Here is a 24187-nt window from a genome sequence, read left to right as displayed (position 1 = left end):
TTTTTCTAAAGGAAATGTCTCTATAGAATGTCCGCCTGATTCAAGTCCTTGTGCTGATGCTCTAACGTGTATAGCAATTGATTTATTTTGTGATGGAGAATTAAACTGTCCAGATGGTTCTGATGAAGACAACAACACTTGTGGTATGTAATGCCCCCCACATTTTCTCTCCCCACTGCCTTTCATCCCCTCCCTCACTGTGTATACACACAGACACACACACACACACACACACACACACACACCTCAGATACCAGAAACTACTGGAGAATGAGATATCTCAATACTCATGATTATAATGTAATACAGAACCTAAAAATTAATTATATTAATGTTTTCCTGAACTATATTATACAATATTAAGCATTAATTAATTAAGAGGAATTCTATTTGATGGCTATGGAAAGAATGCTGTCTTTAATGTCCATTAAAAGTGAGGTAAGAGAATGTTATTTTTTTCATGCCTTATTAAACTATTCCAAACTATTATGAATTTCAATGCTCTTTCATGTTTCATTATACTATAATATCAATAATATCAATCTCTTTTTGCCATTTCAGTGACCCCTCACTCTGTAATTGCCACTCTTTAATTTTGATTGTTGCATTTATTTGCCTTTTGACATAGAGGCAACAAATAGGCAAAAAGGTATATTTGAGTTGCAGTTCTATGAATAATAGAAACCAGTTATAAATAAAATCTTGTCTTATGAATAAAATAATCCATTCTTTATTTGTAAATTTTGGCATCTGTTTAAGTGTTAATATTATTATTAATTATTGTTATTATTATTTCACACTTAAGTAGTACTCTAGCCAAACATGACTTTAAGTGATTTAAATATCTTTACTCTTTGACTTACTTTATTTTATAGTTGGGTAACATATATATGAAAGATTATCACATGACTATAAATATAGATTGATAAACAAGGTGAATAACTATTTGAATAACGAACTTATAATTTGTTATTCTTAAAGAATAATTTGTTCTTAAAGAATTAAACATTAAGCATGAGTTAAACAAATTTTTGGCATGGTTTATGATCGATCTTAAAACTGACAGCAGCACAGTCAGTTCCTGAAATGAATAAAGGTTATAGTCACAATTTGCTACACTTTGCTCTTCTATTTTTGCTGCACTTTGTTCTTCTTGCTTGATATTAATTGAAGATGAATGCTCCAATAACAACCACAGCTTAGTAAGTTACCTAACCACTTGGTACTTAAAAAGACAGGCAGTCGGCCTGTTTTCCAGGACCAACTCAAAAAAAGGCAACTTGACTAAAGAGGCTTCTACTAAGTAATCCCAATTCAAATGTTCTTTGATAAAATTCAAACCTTCAAAGTTTAACTAAATACTTTGAAGTGCACTCAGAGCATATTGGAAGAAAGTGCAGGCTACAGAATATTTTTTAATCTATTTTATATAACTAAGTTACTCAAAGAAGAAGAAAGCAACATTCTTTTTAGCTATGGTTTTCAGGCAGTTTCCAAAACCTTTTCAGGGAGAACATGATACAAGTGTGCCATCATGAGGTAATAAGGGTGATGTTGCTTAATATTTCAAGAAGAAAAATGTATGCCAAAGCTAGACACATAGCTTTCAGCCTATATAAAGATTATCGATAAACTTGAAGGGGGAGGAGGGTATGCAAGGTGAATTGAACAATCAGAAAATGTACCATACCTATTATTTGGTCTTTACTGTCATGAAGTTAATAATGTTCATGGTAAAGTCATATCAGTGCATTTCCAAAAATAACCATAGAAGTATCATGTAAATGTAGTAGTTTGTCCTAAAATAAGTCATAAGGCCATGAATTCTTTTTCTGAGTGAGCATGGACTAATGGCATAAGCCTCAGTATTAGAACTGAATTCATTCTTTAAATTTGCTTTAAAGACACAATCAAATTGCATTTTTAGTTTTCAATATCATGGAGTTTTGTGTTAATTGAAACTTAGTCTCAGGGATCCCTAGGTAGCTCAGCGGTTTAGCGCCTACCTTTGGCCCAGGGCGCGATCCTGGGGTCCCTGGATCGAGTCCCGCATTGGGCTCCCTGCATGGAGCCTACTTCTCTCTCTGCCTCTCTCTCTGTCTCTCTCTTTCTCTTTCTCTCTCTCTCTCTCTGTCATGAATAAATAAATACATAAATCTTAAAAAAAAAGAAACTTACTCTCAACTAATCATCCATGTCACGAAATTTCTTGAGTCTCTAGATCCTCATCTTTCATTTTTCTTGGTTCTCTTCATTATTTGTATTTTAAAATTAGCATTGTATTTATCTTTGAAAATAAATTTAGTGCTTGCTTCGGCAGCACATATACTAAAATTGGAACGATACAACGAGAAGATTAGCATGGCCCCTGCGCAAGGATGAAAATAAATTTAAAGCCTTGTGAATAAATGTGGACAACTCCATCAAGTAATCTGTCTTTATCCAGCTAGGATTCAGGCCTATAATTTGTTTTATTCATCATTCACCATTAGCGATGGTGAGCCCAAAAGCCCAGTACACTTCTCTTCGACTTGAATTTGAACTTCTGGTAGCATAATTTCTACATGAAAACTTGTATCCATTAATCTAAATTCACAAAAAAAATTAATTTAAAAGTATTTTTTCTATATGAAATTGACCCTTGTGCTCTCTCTCTCTCTCTTTCTTCTCCAGCTGTGAGCTCTAATTCTAGTGTGTTATTAATAGAGTCCCATTAATGTTGACTTCCTCACATAGCTTCCTTTTTTAGCCTTTAGTTATTTAGGTTTTATGCAACTTATAGCTGACGATAGCTGAACGAAGACTTCTTTAAATTGTTTTTCTCTTCTGATTAGAATGGCGTCAGCAGGAAAGTTCACTTTAGCTGACCTATGAGAAGGAAAGATGCTGACTCACAGCCTTTAGACCAATGTTCAGACCTATTTGGAAGTTGTCAACTATCTCTTTAGATTGTTTGCATGCCTCTATGTGCACACTAGACCTTGGTGGATGGGCATAGATCATGTTTGTTTTATGTATCCTTGAGAATTTAAGAACCTAAGCAAACACACAACTAATAAATATTCAGCCAGCAGAGGGAGCTCCCAGTAGGTTCTAAGAGCGTCACTTTAAGGAATCCTCTCCCAATACAGGCAACATTTCAGAGAGCTCAGTAAATGCCTGATATTATTTGACAGGCTCATTTATCTCCCATTCAGGATTTTTTCTCATGCTGGACTGTAAAACACTATGTAATCTAAAAAGTTATAATCTTGGACACTCAGTAATCCTACTTATCCATGCCTAGGTTAGGTCTATCTTTCTGAAAGGCTATCCTGCTTCATTGTCTTGTGCAAAATTAGGTTCTCCAAAAACATCCTGATATTAAATGAAAGAATGTATGAGAAAGCCCCTAGAACAAGGGGCTGTATCTTGAAATAATAATTTTGGCATTCTGAGCTATGCTATTGTAAGTAGTTCAATACCATTGTAATTTTATTTTAAATGCCTTCAGGAATATTCTTCTTAAAAATCCTTTTATCTTCACATGCAAGAATTCCCCAATGGCCCTTTAGAGCAAAACTTGACATGCAGATTATTCATTCCCACTAAAACTCAGCAACTCCATAGACAACTGGAAAAATTGATCATACTTTTTAGGATAGGCTAAATACTATGGTAAACAATCTTAGCAATTTAAGACAATAACAGTTTACTTATCATGTCATGGTCCAAGGAAGAGGGCAAAGGGCCACACTCTGTGTAGGCATTCAGGATGCCACCTCCTTCACTGTCCCTAGTGCTTTGCATCCTTTGCAACCCACTGACAGACAAGGGAAGAATGTCATAGAAGGTCTTTTTAGAAATCACATCTGGAAATAAACACAGTTACTTCCATAATAGTTTAATGGCCAGGATCAGACACCTGGCCCCATTTATGGAAGTGCAGCCTAGTGATGTGCCCACAAGGGACTGGGAAAACCTACAACAATCCTGCCATCAGGGACATAACTCAAGTTTTTGGAAAACACAGACCTGTTGATACTTCCCCCCAAAAGATATAGTGAATGGGTGTGAAGAAGTGAAGAATTACTGAAAGTTATCAGATTTGCAAATTGGCTTTATAAATTCTTAAACCAGTCTTGGTTTGTTCCCTTTAATTCTATTCTTTTAGCTTTCTCCTATTTGTTGTAGAATGCTATCGCAAATGTGATCTATTCTAATTTTAAGAACAACAAAAATGACAGAATTTTATAATTTCCTGTTTCTTGGGGCATCTGGGTGGCTCAGTCGGTTAAGTGTCTGCCTTTGGCTCAGGTCATGATCTCAGGGTCCTGGGATCCAGCCCTGAGTCAGCTCCCTGCTCAGCAGGGAGTCTGTTTCTCCCTCTCCCTCTATCCCTCCCCTTCCCCCTCATCTCAAATAAATGAATAAAATCTTTTTTTAATTTCCTGTTTTTTCTTTTATTTACAATTCTATACACACATTCTCCCCTACCCCCTACATGAGCTTTTCATTTCAGAGTGGATGATAACATCACGATATGTCTATATATTGAAGTATCAGGCAGTAGAGCCCTGAATGCTCAGTAGTAAGATGGCCTGGCTCTGAATTGTCACTAATAAGCTGGAAGAATGTTTGCTAGTTACTTAACCCCTCTGTGCCTCACTTTCCTCACTTATAACTTTATAAGATGGTTGTGGAGATTACATTAATACATCCATAATAACTTCAGAACAGTAGCCTGCACATAGTGAACATTCTATCAATGCTAGCAGTTATGTTAAAATATAACTGGCAGGATTGATTGGTCCACCTCATTAGATGTAAACTATTTACAAGAGCATGGACTTTCTTGTATAATCTTGAAGTCCATATGTTCTTTCCACAGATTAAAAGATTCCATATATCACCTAAAATATAAACAGACAGTATTTTTACTTTTATAACATTGATTAACATTATTTCTTTTTACAACTAGAAAATTACTTAATTCTGCATTTAAAAAATCACACATTTTACTACTTATCTTCAAATCATACAATTTCTCCTTAACTGTCCTTGTTTGCTCAAGGAAGTATTATACACAAGGAGATTCAGTTCTCTCAACAAGCCATGATACTTTCCACTTCCTTTCCCAGATCTGTGGTAGATTTTTCAGTGCTTAATCCTTTGGCTTGGATTTTCTTTTCTGTTTTCAGTTTTTGTTGTTATTTATCTGTTGTTTTGTTTTTTGTCTTCTGCTGAGAATCACACTATTCAGTCATAATAAATTCCTAAGTCACTATTTTTAAATAAACTTGAATCTTACAGTTCACAATTTTACAGTCTCACAACCACAAAGTGATTTCTTATGCTTTTTTAAAAATACCAAAAATAGGAAAATGCCAACCAACACCAAAAGAATTTTACAAAGATTTCTATATATTTACTTTTCAACTTTTTCTTTTGTCCACATAAAATAGCTGATGTCATATAATAGCTTGTATTTTATAACTTGACAGAATGTTGTATGATGTTACATGAAATTTTCCATTCATCCATTTAGGATTAGCTTATTCTAGCTCTCAGATTTCAAAAGCAGTAATGTAATGTTAAAAATTTCTTTAATCTCCCTACCCTCAATCAGTGCTTCTGGTCTACAAGGAATGAACGACCTACCAAGAGGAAAAGGACACATTCTAGGAGTAGTTGTCTTATAATATGGTGTCAAGAGAATCAAGTAACTAAGTATATAGAAAATCTAAGAAAAATCAAAGATTGTGAAAATAAAGTGTTTTTTTTAACACATAATATACATAGTAACTGTAATGGGGACACAAAAACTAGTGAGGCATGGCTCCAGGTTAATACCCTCGGTAAGATTTTAAACTATTTGGAAATGATTCAGATATACGTTAAAGACAGCTAATAATACATGACATTAAAGAGAAATATATGAAGTAAATATGCTACAAGAATTAAAAGAGGGGATCCCTGGGTGGCGCAGCGGTTTGGCGCCTGCCTTTGGCCCAGGGCGCGATCCTGGAGACCTGGGATCGAATCCCACGTCAGGCTCCCGGTGCATGGAGCCTGCTTCTCCATCTACCTATGTCTCTGCCTCTCTCTCTCACTGTGTGCTTATCATAAATAAATTAAATTAAATTAAAAAAAAGAATTAAAAGAGCAAACTGAGTAATCAAGAAAAGCAAAAAGACATTCAGGAATATTAAAAGAAGCTAGCTAATTCCTACAAAAGAAGCAAGAAGCTTAAAAGATGGTGGAATAGTTTGGATGATGGAATTCACTATAGGCCACTGGCACCACACATATCATTTGCCTCGCCATGTTCTGATCATTTTCCGGAGGACATAGCATGTAATGCACATATTTGAAATTCACCTTTACTGTATTTAATAGGGGAAATAAGACAAAAAATAGTAGCCATTTGTCTGAATTGGAAGTTTATAATTCAAATACATTCATTTATTTCCTTAAAAATATGAAAAAAATACTAAGAATGCAGCTTAGGTATGAGTATTAGAAATACAATGTCTTTCTAAAGGAATCTATGAAGGGTTATGTACAGGTATTTGAAAATAAGAGTCGACTTTAAACATGAGAGATGATCTACTCCCATTTGATCATTTCAGTTTTGTACAATGGCCTCATACAGATCCAGTTATGAATGTTCAGTGTTCATTAGCCAATTCAAATCCCATTTCATTTGAGAAAACTTTCTGAGATTGTTTTTTGTCTAACATCAATTCCCATGTTTTTCACAGCCACAGCTTGTGACGGAAAATTTTTGTTGACTGGATCTTCTGGGTCCTTCCAGGCTGCTCATTACCCAAAGCCTTCTAAATCAAGTGTTGTTTGCCAGTGGATTATACGGTAATATATCATCTTCTATTCCCTATTATTAAGTCATAACATCTTTCTCTGATACAGTAACTCCTACCACCTTCAGTAGTCTGTAGTTTAACTATCATTTTCACTGGTTATGAAGCAAAGTCTTCCCAACTGATAACTTGTCCAAGAAGTTTCTCTCTCACTCTTCACCTATAAAAAGGTGTTCTGTCCTATTGATAATACTGTCTAATAAATGGGGCCACCGTTGGGCTCTGCAGCAAATTTTTCCCCCTATGACTGGCACAGATGAAGTGTTGCCAAGATGAACAGCACATATTTATACCTATCTGTATATTACAAGATATAATATTCCCCATCACTTGCATTCTGGCCACAGGGGAGTTCCTTTCTCATTATGCCAGCATCTGTGTGAAAATCTCCTCTGATGTGATTTGGTCATAGCATATTAAGAGCTGGGGACACCCTCTATACACATTCTTTTTTGCCATATCTTGAATAACACTAAATCAGTTACCATGTATTTGATCTTCAAGCTCTTAATTCAATTCACTAATTCAATCATTGTGATGATCCAAATAATCAAGCTGCTGAAGGTTGATAAATCTTGATGTTTATCTAAAGCCTTTTTCACACAGGAGTAGTACCTGATGTTCCTCCCCCATATTACAAAGGAAAAGTATTGGTACTTAAATAAATAAAAGTAATACTGAAATAAACTCATCACAACTTTTTTTTTTTATTTTTTAAGTACAGGACTTGTCATGGTTTCAAATAAGTTAAAAAGGAGTATAAATCTCAAAAAAAGAAAAAAATCATCTTAAGTAACTAATCATTTTCCTCCATAGAACATATAGAATAAATATTCTATGGAATACTCTGTGATAAATGACATTTTAGTTAGTCCATTTCTCTTAACAACTGGATGGGATTATGGTTTTCCAATCCAACCCACTATATGATAGTTTTAATCATTCTGATGATTCACTAGAAAACCAGGGAAATCAAGACAACACCTGATTAAAGAAGGTTATAAGGCAGTGTCAAACAAGTTCTTTCCAACCATATGATAGAAATGGTCCCATAAAGATGTACAGTGTTGTTTATTTGTGGAGACATCCCAGAGATGAGGTGGGATATGAAGGGATTATTGTTCTAAACACATTTACTTGACATTATTCAGGGAAAGAAGAACATCCTGTTCTCTTTAAATAATTTCTATTTTGGCGCTCAACCACATGTAAGTTAAGTTTTCATGCTCTAGACAATATGTTACTTGTGTGCCAAAGACAAGATTTTGTATTAAAAATGGTAGCTCACTTGTCAAGTGAAGAATTCAACGATTTGGAGGTGTATTATTTCCAATATCACATCAAATTTAAAAAGAAGCAGGGCAGCCCCGGTGGCGCAGCCGTTTCGCGCCGCCTGCAGCTGAGGGCGTGATCCTGGAGACTCTGGATCGAGTCCCATGTCAGGCTCTCTGTATGATGCCTGCTTCTCCCTCTGCCTGTGTCTCTGCCAATCTCTCTCTCTGTCTCTATGAATAAGTAAATAAAATCTTTTAAAAAAATTAAAAAGAAGCATTTATAAATGGCTATTCGCATTGTTCATAAGTAAAATGAAAAACAGTCTATTCCTTACTTAAAATGTCAGCTGAAAGCTTTAGAAAAATCTTAAATTACTTCATCTGAAAATGGAAAGAACATGAATTCTAAATTACTTCTTTCAATATTTGGAATTTCATCAATAGCAAATAAAAATAATTTAATTGTTAAATCTACTGCTTAATAAAGCTAGGTCAAATTTATAGAAGAATTTATAAGCAGGACACAACAAACTTTTGCCATAATAGTAGTGTCATTTATGTAATAATCACACTATATTAATTAAATTCACCAGTAATACAGAAATGATTTGTAAAACCAAATAATCCAAATATTACCCTAAACACAGTACTTCAAGATGAAAGTATGATCTAATTAATCATATAAATGACCTAAGTATGTTTTCTTCTTAAAACTGATTACTACAATAGTGATGCATTGTCCTTGATAACTTGTTTCTCCTAATGGTGATCAAAGTAGGGGTAAAGATAATGTTTCCTTCAAGATTTGAAGACTGTTTAAATAGTGGAGAAATGTCTAAAGTGCAATTAAACCATATTTGGGCTAGATAAGCCCATCCTTGGAATTAAAACTACATTTAACAGAGTCTAAAATAGTAAGAATGTAAGCACTGGACACTGTATGAGTTCAAATCTACACTCTATAGATCCAAAATGTGTGTTCTCAGGCAAATAACTAAATCTCTTTGACCCAAAATTTATTCATTCATAGAGTTAAAGATCTTTAAATTCAGAAGCCAAAGTAATTATTAAATGAAGGAGTGAATGTAACGAGCTTAGCCCCATATTAAGATATCAAAAGAGTAGGCTCTAAAGAGATTAGCTATTGATACAAAAATGCAATATGCATAAATTATATTTAGTAAAATATCCATTCCCTTCAAAAAGACATAAGATAACCATGCCTAATATTATAAAACACAGATATTATATTTTTAATTAGTCATATTTATAAATGATGACATTTTATTGCAAGTAAGTTGGCTTTTCTGAATCAGAAGAAATAGAAAACAGTATTCATTAGTTTCTCTCTTCTACATTTGACATTATATTTTTTAAAAAGCAAAAGAATCCTGAAAATTAAAGTTCCTAAGGAGCTTCTCTTGTGTCCTTTGGTTTCGTAGCTTAAAAATATCACATGAAGAATAACTCACTAGATTTCTGCCCAAAGATGCCAATATTTTAGTTAGAAAAAACAGAAATCACCCCTGAAGCCTGCTTCATTTCTTTGTCCTCTGTCTTCTTAAAGTTTTGATGCCAGAGTCCCTAGAGGGTCTCACTAGCAGGTTCACTCGCCCATCCTTGAACTGACCAACAGAGGCAGAATTTGTATAAATGGCTGCCACTATTTGCCCATAGATCACAAGATCTTTTATGTAGAAAATCGTCAAAATACACGCACTTATACACACATCAACACACAACAAATGAAAGAATTTAGCAAAGTTACAGAATACAAAATCCATGTAAAAAATCAGTTGTGTTTCCATACAATAACAATGAACAATCCAAAAAAGAAATTAAGGAAAAAATCTCTTCCCATACATACATACACATAACACTCACATAACACAAACACCACATTCACCCTACATATAAACAACACGTATACAATTAATACCACAAAACCACTAGATCCACATCAAACATATACCACACAATTATACCACATGTGCAAAAAAAAAAATAGGGAGAAATCTTCATAATACTGGTCTTCAATTACTCTAAAAACACAGGCAACTAAAGAAAAATAGACAAGTGGCATTATATCACATTTAAAAACCTTCTATACAACAAAGGAAACAATCAGTAGAGTGAAAAGACAACCTATGAAATGGAAGAAAATATTTGGAAGCCATATATCTGATAAAGGCCTAAATATCCAAAATATGAAAAGAATTCTAAACACTGAATAGCAAAAAACAACCCAATCAAGAAATGAGCAAAAATCTCTAATAGATATTTCTCCAAAGAAGGCATACAAATGATGAGCAGGCATATGAAAAGTTGCTCAGCATCAACAATCATCAAAGATATGCAAATTAAAATCACAATGGCCATTATAAAAAAAAACAGAAAATGATAAATGTGGGTGAGGATGTGGAGAAAATGGTGCCCTGTGCATCGTTGATGGAATGTAAATGATGTGGTCACAATGGAAAACAATATGGAGACTCCTCAAAAAATTTTAAATGGAATTACTGTATAATCCAGCAATCTCATTTCTGGATATTTATCCAAAAGCGTTGAAATCAGAATCTCTAAGAGATATTACACTCTTACAGTCAGTCCCATTGCAGCATTATTCACAATGTCCAAGAGACGCAAACAACCTAAATGTCCACTGACCAATGAATAAGTAAAGAAAATATGGTACATACATATAATGGAAATTATTCAGCCATTAAAGGAAGGAAATCCTGTCATATGCAACAACATGAATGAACTTTGAGGTCATTATGCGTAAGTGAAATAAGCTCTTCACAGAAGGACAAATAGTCCATGATCCCATTTATATGAAGCATCTGAAGTATTTAAACTCATAGAGACAGAAAGTAGAATGTGGTTTCCAGGGAAAAGGAGAGGATGAAATGGGGATCTATTGTTCAAGGAGAATAGTGTTTCAGTCATGCAAGTTGAAGAAGTTCTAGAGATCTGCTGTACAACATTGTAGTTGTACAGTTAACAGTTCTGTATCATATACTTAAAAATTAGTTGTCAATCTCATACTCTGTGTCTTTTAATCACAATTGGAAAATACATTCAAATTTTAGAATGCATAGACTTGTAACAACCTGTTAAGAGTATAGTAATCTATTTTTTGCTTTAATTTAGTGTAAATCCAGGACTCTCCATTAAACTGAGCTTCGATTATTTTAATACATTTTATACAGATGTATTAAATATTTATGAAGGTGTGGGTGCAAGCAAGATTTTAAGAGGTAAGTTAAAACAAATATACAATTATCAAAAATGAAAATATGTGGTAAACTCTTTAAAGCAATGTGTGTTCAGTTTGATTTTAAACTATGGACTTGAACTTTAAGTTACTGAAAGGAAAAAGCAAACCTGGTTCTCATTATAAAATTAATAATCTTAGTAATAAATGGTTACAATTTCACATTATCCTCTTCTACTTAGGTTTTTAAAATCATGTGGAGGGCAGCCCGGGTGGCTCAGCAGTTTAGAGCCGCCTTCAGCCCAGGGCGTGATCCTGGAGACCCGGGATCGAGTCCCACGTCGGGCTCCCTGCATGGAGCCTGCTTCTCCCTGTGCCTGTGTCTCTGCCTCTCTCTCTGTGTCTCTCATGAATAAATAATAAAATCTTAAAAAATTTTTTCATTAAATCATGTTGAGTTTTCCAAAGAAATAGAATTATGTCTTGGGTTACCATGCTTTCTTTGTTACTCCCCATTAAGCAAAATTCAGACAAACCCTGAAAACCACTTTTCTTGACTCACAGAATGTCTTCTACTTTCATTTTGCAATCTAATAGTCTCTTGCAGGACTACTCCAAATAAAATGGGTAAAACAATGACTAGCCCAGGATGTAGACTCAGAAAATGGTAGGTGTAGGTGGTATGGCTCTTCTATAACCATTTTGTCATTATGTACGTGGACACTGATGAAAGCTAAGAAGTCAGGGAATGAACTAATACACATGTGCCCACTTCACATTATTTGTCTGGTCTCAAAATCCATGGACCTACCATTCTGATACCCACAAAAGTAGGAGTGGAGTTCCAAGAGGAAATAAAATAAGGATGAAGAAGAGGATATAAAAATGGAGTCCAGGGAATAACTAGTTTTCCTTCCATTTTGGAGAGAGAGTCAAGTGTAGAGCTGACATAAAGTTGCAAGTGACACCTGTTTCTCAAGTTTATGTAATAGCTGCATTCTTTAAAAACTATTTTGGCTCTCAGATTGTGCTCCTGAATAATGAAAAGTGAATCCTATCTAATAAGTGTTTTTCATTAATTAATCAATTTGAGAAATATTTAAGCATAAGATAGGTACTTTGTTTTGAGTAATATTGTGTAACATTGACTATACTGAGTGTTTTGTGTGGCTATTCTTAGTATTTTCAATAAACCTGCAAAGTAGGCACTACAGGAGAGGAAAATGAGGTCTAAGAGGTTAAATGACCACAAGTCCATGGAGCTAGTTAGTGTTAGACGCAGAAATGAAACTTAAAACTCTCTGACTTCAAATACAATGCAATTACTCAATGTGTTTTAAAAGCTCCAAGTACAAATATAATAGTGAATATACATAAAATAGATGAATTCATAGTAAGTCACATTTGGCTAAACCAAATGAGCCAGCCATTTGATAATCTGCTTATTTCTGTGATTATAAGTCAAGTTCCTTAAAATTGTAATCAATTAAATATTTACATTAATAAACAAATAAGCCAAGTAATATAAATTTCTCCAAGGGCTAATGTGATATTAATAGTAAATTTAAGCATATGCTAATGACTTGCAATATGCAAAATAGTATTCTCAACACTTTAAGTTAACTCAATAAATGCTCCCTCAAACCATATTATGTAGGTGCTATTATAATTTTTCTTCTATAGATGATGAAAACAAAATTCATAGAGGCAAGTTGTCTAAAAGTGACAGATGTAAGTTACCCTCATGTTCCTTTATTCCTCAAATACCATGATTTGCCTAAATGCTATTCTAACTCATTTTCATATGCTTAGATTATCACTAATTCATAAATAAATCTTAGAATCACCAGGCATACTGATGTGAATAATGTACAAATGACTATCATAAAAAATCAATACAGAAATTAAATATCCAAATAGACAAAAATCTATGACAGTGTATTTAAATTATAACAAATAGGTAGTTGTTTAAATTTTAAGGTCTTTTTGAGATATAAATCCATTTTAAAGTTTTTAAAATTAAATATTATAATCATAACTTGAAAATATAGGAGAAATGACATTGGCTATTAAAATTACATTTTAAAATTAAAAATAATACCTTTTTTTAAGAAGGCAACAAATATCTTACCTCCAGCATCTAGCACAGTGCCTGATATATTAAAAACTCAGTATTTGTTGATTTAAATTTAGACTAACAGATTTACATATCACGGTATTATAGCATGTAATACATGAAGATCAATAGCATTGCTCAACTCTAAAGCTATTTTATTTTTATTTTATTTTTTAAAGATTCTATTTTTTTATTTTTTAAGATTTTATTTATTTATTCACGAGACACAGAGAGAGAGAGGCAGAGACACAGGCAGAAGGAGAAGCAGGCTCCATGCAGGGAGCCCGACGTGGGACTTGATCCTGGGTCTCCAGGGTCATACCCTGGGCTGAAGGTGGCGCTAAACAGCTGAGCCACCAGGGCTGCCCTAAAGCTATTTTATTTTGTAATAATGCCAATACTTTAATTCTTGATTCATGGTCCCATCTTTTTCTAAATATTTTAGCAAGCTCCTTTGAGAGATATATAAAATGTTTACTTCTAATAAATTCCAATTCAGAATATATTTCAAATATGGTTGTTATTTTATTACATTGAAAATATATAGATCACTTTAATTAAATTAGGAAAATTAAGATTATCTAGAGAAATTAATAAGAAAATTAAAGTATCCAGCACCATAAAATAATTACATAACTGATTAGAGGTAAGTCAATATAAACAAATTCTAAAGGAATTTTCCATCATTTTTACATATAGGGATGCAAAACTTCTTCAACTGGTAGAAAGTGTCAGAGTAGGATGATCATCACATAAAGAAAAATGATATAGAATGCAAGAGTATCTTCTCCAAATAATTAGTGAATTGAGGTTAATCAGAATAGAATAACAGGAGAATTTGTTCAAAAATATTTATTTAAGTTTCAGTGATGAAGGTATAATATTCAGTTCAGTTGTACTAATCTATCAATATTGGGTCTGGAGGTGGTGGAAAATGTAAGTATGTTCATTTATTTTTTTGTTCAGAAAAATACGTAGACATTTTTAATGCATTCTCAAGGAAAGACAACAAAAATAGCCTGGGTGAGCACCCTGGAACTGATTTTGAATTGTCAATCCCAGAAAATATGTTCCTGAGTATATAGTTGTCATGCCATTCTTTATATCCAGTGCTTAGCTGTCACTCCATTCCCAAAGGACTGCTAACAACATATCCCTAATATGGTAGCCTAACATTTTAAAGGCATGCTTTTAAAACTGAAGCACACAGAAGTGTGTTTAGATATAGCCAAAGATACAGAACACAGTGAATCTTCCTCAGTTGTCAACTTATCCTACAACAAAAGTTATCATATTGTGAATATGGCATTAAATAATAGATGCAACTATTTTTCAAGGTAAAGCATTTTTATAAACCTTGTGCTTTTATTAAAATCCTTTTGCATAACTTAGAAGTATTTATTCACTATGGAAACAAGCATTAGCTTAAGGTATTCACCTTCCTAGAGCCTCTTGAAGATTCTCCAATTATGGTGTTTGGGAAAATTAGGAATTACTTCTTCAGTATTCCCATGGCATTTCTTTCATAAGAATGGGGTAGGGGTTTTTTGTTTGTTTGTTTGTTTGTTTGTTTGTTTTTAAAATAATGCATCAGTCCAAACTTTTCTAATAGGGGAACCTGGCTATTTCTTCTCCATGCCATCAGCACTTAGCACCATACCAAATTCAGTGAGCGCTTAATAAAATGTGTTGAATATATTAGAAATCCTATACAACACACAAAGATAAAACTCTGGTGGCAAAATCCCTACTCTTATAAGTTAGTTAAAATAAATAGTTTTAAGCTAGATCTGTTGAATCATACTCTAAAAAGTCTGTCATTCTTGCCCATTGTCCTTTAAAATGTCCCTGCATTTTTTTTAAAGATTTATTTTTATTTAATTATGATAGACATAGAGAGAGAGAGAAAGAGAGAGAGAGAGGCAGAGACACAGGCAGAGGGAGAAGCAGGCTCCATGCTGGGAGCCTGACGTGGGACTCGACCCCGGGACTCCAGGATCACGACCCCGGGCCAATGGCAGGCGCGAAACCGCTGAGCCACCCAGGGGATCCCCATGTCCCTGCATTTTAATCATGCTTTCCTCTTTCATAAAACCTATTAACTGGCTTTACGGTTAGAAGACAAATGCTGAATCAATCCATGTTTAAGTGTGACTACTTGGCAAGTTTATGCAAATTAATATCTATAGAAGTGTTGAGTTTTTAATAGTAGACTAGATTTTCTTAAGGAAATATTCTCTAAAAAGTCATTATCTTATCTATTAAAAAATTACCTTAATTATTAGGTGGTTGTTCTGTTTTTCAACTCAAAACCTGACTCTTTAATGGAGGCTGACTTATTACTGTATTTACTCAGACTGTAATTCATGCATCCAAATATTGACTGAAATTTTCCTATATTCAGACACAGGGACAGAGGCACAGAAAGCATCATATAATCTGTTTTCAGGGCTTACAACCCAGAAGGAGAAATGGAAAAACAATAGCTATATTCACTGAGCATTTACTATGCACCAGTCACTGTATCATATTACTTATTTAGTCTTTATTACAAATGTTTATGGGAAATATTATTATATAACAACAGAGGAAACTGAAGAACATAGAAGTTTAGTAACACATGCCAGGATTAAATCTCATGCTGACTCTGGAGTCTCTGTTCTTAATCACTACCCTTTCCTGCCTTCCCAAATGCATTAAGATACATGCCTTCCACAGTTTCTATGGTTCTGGGACACTTTCTAGTCAAGGATTTGTTAAAATCTGATGAAAGCTTTACAAAGTATCTACAGACACAAATATTCTACATTTCCAGAAGTTTATATTTGTCTGTTATGTGTAGCCATGTTAATGGACCTCAGAATAGAAACCTCTGCACCTGTAGACTAGTGCAATAACATTAGACAACATGGGGACCACATTACAACCATCAAGGGTGCCACTGAACCAGTAGCCACATTTAAATCCAACCGGAAACCACTGTCTCAAAAAAATCCATTGCTATAAGAAAGAAAGAAAGAAAGAAAGAAAGAAAGAAAGAAAGAAAGAAAGAAAGAAAGAAAGAAGATACATTTTAAAGCAAAGTTTTTAGAATATTCACACACGTTAAGTGACTAAATACTGATTGACTACCAAGGTTTTCAATATGAGAAGCATAAGGTAGTACGCCGGTGAGAAGAGTCTAAATAACCAATGTGGCTCTTCACAAGAAAATACTGAAAAAACAATACAACAACACAACATTTTTTGGGAAAGAGCAAGATGTGAATCCACACTTATTCATGTTCTGTTACATTCTATTGAAATTATCATGCATATATGACCTTTTTTTTGCTAATTTCTGTATGATAAGCACAGAATTTTCAATAGTTCATAAAACTATCCTTTTGGGGAATACAATAACAGTGGTGCTTTGTTTCCCACCTGTGAATGTGGTAATTTTCATAACCCGAATATGATACCCAGTTCAGATTGTCAAACTAAAATACTAAATCATTATTTCTTACCTTTTTTTTTTCTTATCATCCCCACTAAGAAAGCTTTTCAGCCCTTTTCTTTCATAATTGCTCTCCTCATAAAATTTTAGGTGACCTGATATCCTGGCCATCTGTTATGTATTGTATATATATCTGGGCTTTATATATTTAAAAATTAAGGTAATTTGGGACACCTGGGTGGCTCAGCGGTTGAGCATCTGCCTTTGGCTCAGGGCATGATCTCGGGTCAGGGGATAAAGTCACACATCGGACTCCCCGTGAGGAGCCTGCTTCTCCTTCTGCCTGTGTCTCTACCACTCTCTCTGTATCTCTCATGAATAATAAAAAATCTTTTAAAAAATTAAGGTAGTTTGGCTCTTAACAACCAATTTTTACCCCCCTTGGAGACAATATCACCCCCCTGAGAATGTATTGCTAAATTATAAATTTTTGTAAAAGCAAATTTCATATAACAATAATTTGTAAATCCTCATAAAAGTACTTCACATGCCAAGCACTATGCTAACCCTAGAGAATCAAAAATCTGGGAAAATACCTCTTATTTGGCTTAGATTCAAGATAGAAAAAAATGATAAAATCATTATAAGATTCTGTAGAAACAGTCTTTCAGTCACCTAGTATTATTTTAAGGTCCTACAGTTATATGGGTAAACAAGCAAAGAAGTATTTTGGTTCCTAGTATTGTGATCAGTTTTAGCCATTATTCATGAGAAATACCTGATAGAGCCAAAATTTTAGTTTTATAACTGCTTAACTTGTGTGTTTCTTACAGGAACTTTCTCAATAAAGGAATACATCTTTTTATATGTGTATATAGTGTTGTATAGCTCATAATTAAAAATAGTTTTTGCAAACTATAAATATGCATAATAATTTGAGGTTTTCTAATGCTCAGAAGAGGCATTTCAAGTAAAAATTAATCATGACTAATGCTTTTATTAATGAGTGGTATAAAATTGATAGATCAACTGATAAAACAATAAATTAATAATAGGTGGACAGATGGATGGATTAGCTGATAGATGGATAAATGGATAGATATGTACATATGATAGTCATTCTTTTTTTTTTTTTTTTTTTTTTTTGTAGCGTCTCTCTGGGAAACCAATCCTGACACAATTAGGATCTTTTCCAACCAAGTTACTGCCACCTTTCTTATAGAATCTGATGAAAATGACTATATTGGATTTAATGCAACATACACTGCATTTAACAGCACAGAGCTTAACAGTAAGTACTGTTTATTCTTTAGCCTTTGAATCTTCAGATGCTTTAATATTGTAATGGAATGTTAAAAGTATCAAAACCTAACATTTTAGAACAAGGTCATAATTTGTTTCATATGCAAGTTCTTTAATGAGTCTCTCTTATGTATAACTCTCTTTATTTAATAATTGAAAAAATTGGGAAATTAGAAAATAGTTCATGTTCTTCAAAAAAACCCCAACCGATTTGACAAAAATTACAAAGTTTATGCATAAAAGTAATTCTGAGAATATTCCACATCAACTTAATTTTGACCCAAGTATTAAATTTAGTAAAAAGAGGAGAGAAAAATATGAAACGAAGTTTATGTGGGTAAACCAACAGAGGTAAGATGCAATACAATAAGAACAAGGAGCTTGTTTTTGCTAAAGCCCTACTAAGGAATAGGAAGCACGTAGATTTAAGACAGTTGGCAATAAAAAGCTGTTTTCATTGTTTTTTTAACTAAGTGGAATGAAACAAAATTACAATGAATTTTAAAAAAGACTGTGTGCCTGACACTTAATTATAAGTATATAGAGTTGCATAGAGGAAGGAAGGAAAGAATAAAACAAGATGAAATCAGAGAGGGAGACAAGCCATAAGACACTCTTAACCATAGGAAACAAAGTGAAGATTGCTGGAGGAGAGGGAGTGGGAGGGGTGGCATAACTGAATGATGGGCATTAAGGAGGCATGTAATGGAATGATCACTAGTTATTATATAATCACTAAATTCTACCACTGAAACTAATAACACACTATATATTAATTGAATTTAAATAAAATTAAATTAAAAAATAAATGTATAATACTGTATAAGACTAGATTTTCAATGCAATTGATTACAATTAGTCACACTATGGACTAAATTTGAAGTGTGTTTTCTTTTTTTAATTCACAGATTATGAGAAAATTAACTGTAGTTTTGAAGACGGCCTTTGTTTCTGGGTCCAGGATCTAAATGATGATAATGAATGGGAAAGAATTCAGGGAAGCACCTTTCCTCCTTTCACTGGACCAAATTTTGACCATACTTTTCACAATGATTCAGGTATAATTCATATATAATTCAAAAATCAAAAAGAAGGTGGTATGTGGTTTCTCTAGTTTAATGTGAACAGTATTATATTCAAGACAGTTTTTTCAAAGTTTCTTTTTAATTTTTTTTTTTTTTTTTTTTTTTTTTTTTTTTATGATAGTCACAGAGAGAGAGAGAGAGAGAGGCAGAGACACAGGCCGAGGGAGAAGCAGGCTCCATGCACCAGGAGCCCGACGTGGGATTCGATCCCAGGTCTCCAGGATCGCGCCCTGGGCCAAAGGCAGGCGCCAAACCGCTGCGCCACCCAGGGATCCCTCAAAGTTTCTTTTTAAAAGAAAAAACAGGGGCTCAGCTGTTTGGTGCCTGCCTTCGGCCCAGGGTGTGATCAGGGAGTCCAGGGATCGAGTCCCACATCAGGCTCCCTGCATGGAGCCTGCTTCCCCTCTGGCTGGCTGTCTGTCTCTCTCTCGCTCGCTCGCTCTGTGTGTCTCTCAGAGTAAATAAATAAAATCTTTAAAAAAGAAAAGAAAAGAAAAAAATAGGCTAATAAATGCATTTAAATGAAAATGGTAAATAAATAGGCAAGTTAAAGTGAGTAATTAAAAAAAATTTTTTTACCCTATATATTCATGAAACATTGAAAAGTACTGAGTCCATTACAGACAAAAACACTTGGGTTGTTGCCCTAGATCTGCCACTTACTGTTTCCTAATTGGATTGTAGGAGGCGATTAACTTTTCTGAACTTTGGTCTACTTTGCCTTGATTTCATTTTCTGATTATTTATTGCTGTTGTAGAGAAATACAATTGATTTTTGTATATTGGTCTTGTACCCTGCAACTTGTTTATTAACTCTAACAGTTTCTAAAGACTTTCTTAGAATTCCCAATATACAAGATTATGCTACCTTGGAATAAAGATAATAGATTTACTTCTTCTGGGATCCCTGGGAGACGCAGCGGTTTGGCGCCTGCCTTTGGCCCAGGGCACGATCCTGGAGACCCGGGATCGAATCCCACATCGGGTTCCCAGTGCATGGAGCCTGCTTCTCCCTCTTCCTGTGTCTCTGCGCCTCTCTCTCTCTGTGACTATCATAAATAAATAAAAATTAAAAAAAAATAGATTTACTTCTTCTGAGGAGCTATCTTAGTCTGTTTAAGCCTCTATGACAGAAAACCACAGACCGTTTAATTTAAACAATAATTTATTTCTCACAGTTCTCGAGGCTGTGGTCAGGATGCCAGCATGGTCAGGTTCTCTTTTCTGCCTTCTCACTGTATCCTCACAGAGAGAGAGGGAGAGAGAGAGAGAGAGTCAAAGAGAGACAGAGAGATAGAGCACTCTTTCCTATATCTTCTCATAAGGTCCTTAATCCCATCATGAGGGTTTCATGACCTAATTATCTCTCAAAGGCCCTACCTCCAAGCACCACCATATGGGGATTAGACTTTCAACAGATAAATTGTGGAAAGACAGCCATCAGTCCATAGCAAAAGGACTATGGAACAGCTGATTCTAATGCATGGTCATGAGGTTTGTAAATAGCTTTTTTTTTAAGATTTATTTTTATTTCTATTTATTCATGAGAGAAACAGAGAGAGAGGCAGAGACATAGACAGAGGGAGAAGCAGGCTCCTCACAGGGAGCCTAATGTGGGACTCGACCCCAGGACTCCGGGATCACAACCTGAGCCAAAGGCGGACACGGAGCCACCCAGGTGCCCCTGTAAATAGCTTTTCATGTGAATATTAGAATTAGCTTTCAGGCAGAAAAATAATATTGGAGACAATAATAGTTGATGAAGAAGAACAGAAGTTCTAGGGACTTATCAGGAGATAAATCATAGCAGGAAGACCACCTATGAAAACCTTGGAAGCATGTATTTATAATACCAAGTTAATCACTGAACAGAGATTTTACAAATCTAGAAGTAATGTAGATCTTATAAAATAAAGGATATTACAAAAAGGACAGAATAGAAATTTCTACATTTAGATAATTTTCTTGGACAAAAATCCATCCTACAATATAACTTGTCAATAGATTACTGATGAAAATATGGTTCAATTCAAACAACATACATTACAATCTTACTTTAACCAGACATGGCTCTAGGCATTGAGCACACAGATCTCACATCACCGCTTCTGTAAAGTCTATCTAGAACTTCTGAGTTAAAATTTCCCTTTCCATTAAACATTATAAACACCTCTTTTGTTTTTCCTGCCATGTGGTGTTATATTTTCTTACTTATTTGTTTCTTTTCAAAAAAAAAAAAAGAAACTGCTCTTTTTCATCTTTAAGTTCTTAGCCCATTTTTAGTGCCTGAATCTAATGAACACACAAAATTATGTTTTAATTTATATGAATGAATGTCTACAACTTTGACTCAATAGGTAATTTCTGATTGAGTGAGTTATTGACTGCATGAAGTTGCTTATAACATAAAAATAACCTGAGCAAATGTGCATTGTAATTTATTATCAATGGCCACTTCTATTACAGAGTTTCATTTTTATAACCTGAAAAGTAAATAGCAGATTAAATGTCAATTGTGAATGACATTGCTAGGAGGACATTAAAGAGTTCATTTTTTGGGGGCAAAAATTTATCTGTCTAATCCTGTTCCTTTAGACAACAGCCTCCCTGGAATAACAAAATTTGATTCAGCATACTACTTCAACTTGATCAAAATATTGCTTAATAAAAAGTGATTACTTTTGATCTATTTATAATCTATTTCCTCAGTCATCAGCAGAAGCCCCAGCTGATTAATTCTTCCACTTCTTTATTCAAGAAGTATTTTTGTTTTAAGCCCCAGTCCCTATTTAAGGTACTCAGAATATATCTTTGAACAAAAATAAACCAGATTTCCTGCAATCGTGAAACACATATTTTGGAGTGAAAAAAATTTATAAACTAGAACTAAGCAATATGTATGACAAGTAATTACAACTTGTAGGCATGCTAAATATGAATGAGCGCTCCGAGAAAATACATAGAGCTTGGTAAGGCAGCAGGGAGGGCAAGTGAGCTGAGGTGCTGTTGCAGATTAAAACAGCATGATTAGGTGGGGTCCCATTGAGAAGTGACTTTCAAACCAAAACTTTACAGAAATGAAAGAATAAGCCGTATAGATTATTCTAGATGGAGGGAATGAGCAGAACAAAGGCTTTAAAGGGAGTATGCCTGACTTGTTTGAAGAAAAGCCAGGAGGCCAGCATGGCTGATGTGGACTAAACAGGGCTAGTAGAGGTCAGATAATAATGGGTCTTCTATGGCTTTGGCTTTCTCCTCAATGAAATGAAGAGCTATTGGGTTCTTGAGCATAAAAGTGGTAGGGTTCAAACTGGCTGGTTGAACAGTTTATGGAAAGGCAAGGGCATTGTCAGGAAGACCAGTGGAGAGTTATTACTCTAACCAGAGAGGAGGCCATAGGACTGTTAGATCAGTGGGAACAGATGCAGTGAGAAGAGGTCAGATTCTGGAAATAATCTGAAAGGAAAAGTAACAGGATTCTGCTAAATTAGTTAGCAGTGTGGAGCTATGAACAAAAATGTGTTCTGTGTAGATGGCCAATCCCAATAGACCAAACATGTTTAGTATGAAAATTATGACATCCCTACTACCATACATAGTTAATCCTCTTTGAATTAGTGACTTGCCAGAGTCTGATCCTCTATGGATAACTTTATAATCTGCACAGCTACAGACTAATCCCAATGTGATAATCACCCCAGCCCTCTGAAGAACCCTGGCCTAAAAATGGTCAAATAAATTGACCACTTTTTTGTCTTTATTGTAATAAAAAAAAAAGTCTCTACCACACTTGGACAAGAGTAGTTAGAGCAAAGTACAGAAAGCATTTATATCTATTGACTATGACAGATACCTTTTATGTAGTTGAAGTCTTTGATGTTCAAATGATCATTTTTCTACTTTTATGTCATCATAATAAGAGATAAAATAATTCCACTGATATTTGAAGAATATAAGTACATTACAGGAGGAAAATGGTTTCAGCTTGCCAACAGATTAAATAACTAAAGAAATAAGATGAAAATGACCAAAGTGAAGCAGGTTGAATGTCAGGTGGAGGTTTTAAATAGTTGGGTCGGAAATGGAGTCTCTGGAGAAAGTCCTGTAGCTGGAGTTATTTAAAATGAGACAAGTCAGAGCAGTTCAGAGCCCACCAGAGGCAGTGGTGTAATGAGAACGGATGATAGGATTTAATAGGTTCTCTCCAACTCTCATACCACTGATTTCATAATCTACCAGACATCCCTCCCCACCCCCAGAGGCATTTTTCTTCCAACCTGCTTTTTTATGTGTCAGAACATCCTACCTCTGAAATGGAAGAGAATTAAATCTCTCCTGCTGTTCCTCTTATCCATGCAGGGGATTTTTGTTCTTTGCCTTCACTTTAAATGACAGAAAAGTCTAAATGAAACAGATAAACTTTGAATTAACATTGCTTTAGGGAAGAACATCTAAGCCCCTTAACTTTTTGGCTCCTTCTTTAGAACTCTCTCCTAATAGAGCAATGGCCCCCTAAATCTGTGCACTGTCAATGCTTAGAGTTTCTCTGTACCTCTTAGAAGCAAAGGGACCCAGTAGAGATGGCGGCACTGATACAGGGCAGCATCTTGGGGTGCTCAGAAGTGGCTCATTTGTTCAGAACATTCAGAAAGAATGAGGTCAGTAACATATGAAAACTTCAGAAATAGAGGGGTCACCAAAGGGCTAGACAGCCCAAAGAAAGTGTTTCTTTGTTGGCCTTTCTCAATGAAATCATAATTGTTTCTAATGCCTAGGGGTTAGCATAGTGAAGTAGTAAAGACCATTAAAATTGAGACTGAAGTCAGCTAGGTTTAAATCAGCACTGCCATTTAGGCAAGTGTCCTGTTTTCTCTCTGCCTTAGTTCCCTCATCTGGG

General features: G+C 34.5%; 1 protein-coding gene and 1 non-coding gene across 3 annotated transcripts in view; both read left to right on the top strand.

Annotated features, from left to right (window-relative positions):
* TMPRSS15 (transmembrane serine protease 15) overlaps positions 1 to 24187 on the top strand; it is a 118456-nt gene that overhangs the window by 22252 nt on the left and 72017 nt on the right. For both annotated transcript variants that reach the window (XM_072806609.1, XM_072806608.1), the window contains 5 exons: positions 12 to 143; positions 6744 to 6852; positions 11288 to 11394; positions 18054 to 18194; positions 19114 to 19263. In XM_072806609.1, the coding sequence (XP_072662710.1) occupies positions 12 to 143; positions 6744 to 6852; positions 11288 to 11394; positions 18054 to 18194; positions 19114 to 19263 (639 nt within the window). The remainder of the gene's footprint in view (positions 1 to 11; positions 144 to 6743; positions 6853 to 11287; positions 11395 to 18053; positions 18195 to 19113; positions 19264 to 24187) is intronic.
* Positions 2305 to 2413, top strand: LOC140621862 (U6 spliceosomal RNA). Its single transcript, XR_012021584.1, has one exon. It is a non-coding gene; the product is annotated as a U6 spliceosomal RNA (small nuclear RNA).

Source organism: Canis lupus, chromosome 30, assembly GCF_048164855.1.
Source record: "Canis lupus baileyi chromosome 30, mCanLup2.hap1, whole genome shotgun sequence".
Lineage (NCBI taxonomy): Eukaryota > Metazoa > Chordata > Mammalia > Carnivora > Canidae > Canis > Canis lupus.
Note: the sequence above shows the minus strand (reverse complement) of the source record. Positions and strands in the feature narration are given on the sequence as shown.